Source organism: Bison bison, unplaced genomic scaffold (assembly GCF_000754665.1).
Source record: "Bison bison bison isolate TAMUID 2011002044 unplaced genomic scaffold, Bison_UMD1.0 scf7180017496735, whole genome shotgun sequence".
NCBI classification, from domain to species: domain Eukaryota; kingdom Metazoa; phylum Chordata; class Mammalia; order Artiodactyla; family Bovidae; genus Bison; species Bison bison.
This window is the reverse complement of record NW_011392442.1, coordinates 1-520: the sequence shown is the minus strand read 5'-3', so window position 1 is coordinate 520 and position 520 is coordinate 1. Positions and strand designations below refer to the sequence as shown.

The 520-nt window shown below is 71.2% G+C and overlaps 1 protein-coding gene across 1 annotated transcript; it reads left to right on the top strand.

Annotated features, from left to right (window-relative positions):
- Positions 1–4: 4 nt before the first annotated feature.
- LOC104994110 (heat shock factor protein 1) lies at positions 5–489 on the top strand (the record flags this gene model as incomplete). Its single annotated transcript, XM_010847607.1, has 2 exons — positions 5–138; positions 220–489. Coding segments are annotated over 2 exons (404 nt in total), but the record flags the coding sequence as incomplete, so codon positions are not given.
- Between the last annotated feature and the right edge of the window lie 31 nt (positions 490–520).

Below are 520 nucleotides of genomic sequence, written 5' to 3'. Positions count from 1 at the left end.
GGCCCCTCCCCCAGCCTACAGCGGCTCCAGCCTCTACTCCCCAGACGCTGTCACCAGCTCCGGACCCATCATCTCCGACATCACCGAACTGGCCCCCGGCAGCCCCGTGGCCTCCTCAGGCGGGAGTGTAGACGAGAGGTGCGGCCCAGCGCCTTCCCTGCAGGCAGGAGCGGGTGGGGCCGGCAAAGGCACCCGCTGACGCCTGTGCCCCACGGACAGGCCCCTGTCCAGCAGCCCCCTGGTTCGTGTAAAGGAGGAGCCCCCAAGCCCGCCACAGAGCCCCCGGGCAGAGGGTGCCAGCCCCGGCCGACCATCCTCCATGGTGGAGACGCCTCTGTCCCCGACCACCCTTATTGACTCCATCCTCCGGGAGAGCGAGCCCACGCCCGCTGCCTCCACCACACCCCTCGTGGACACCGGGGGCCGCCCCCCCTCGCCCCTGCCCGCCTCGGCTCCCGAGAAGTGCCTCAGCGTCGCCTGCCTAGACAAGTGAGTGCCTTCCAGGCGCCCTGCGGTCTCT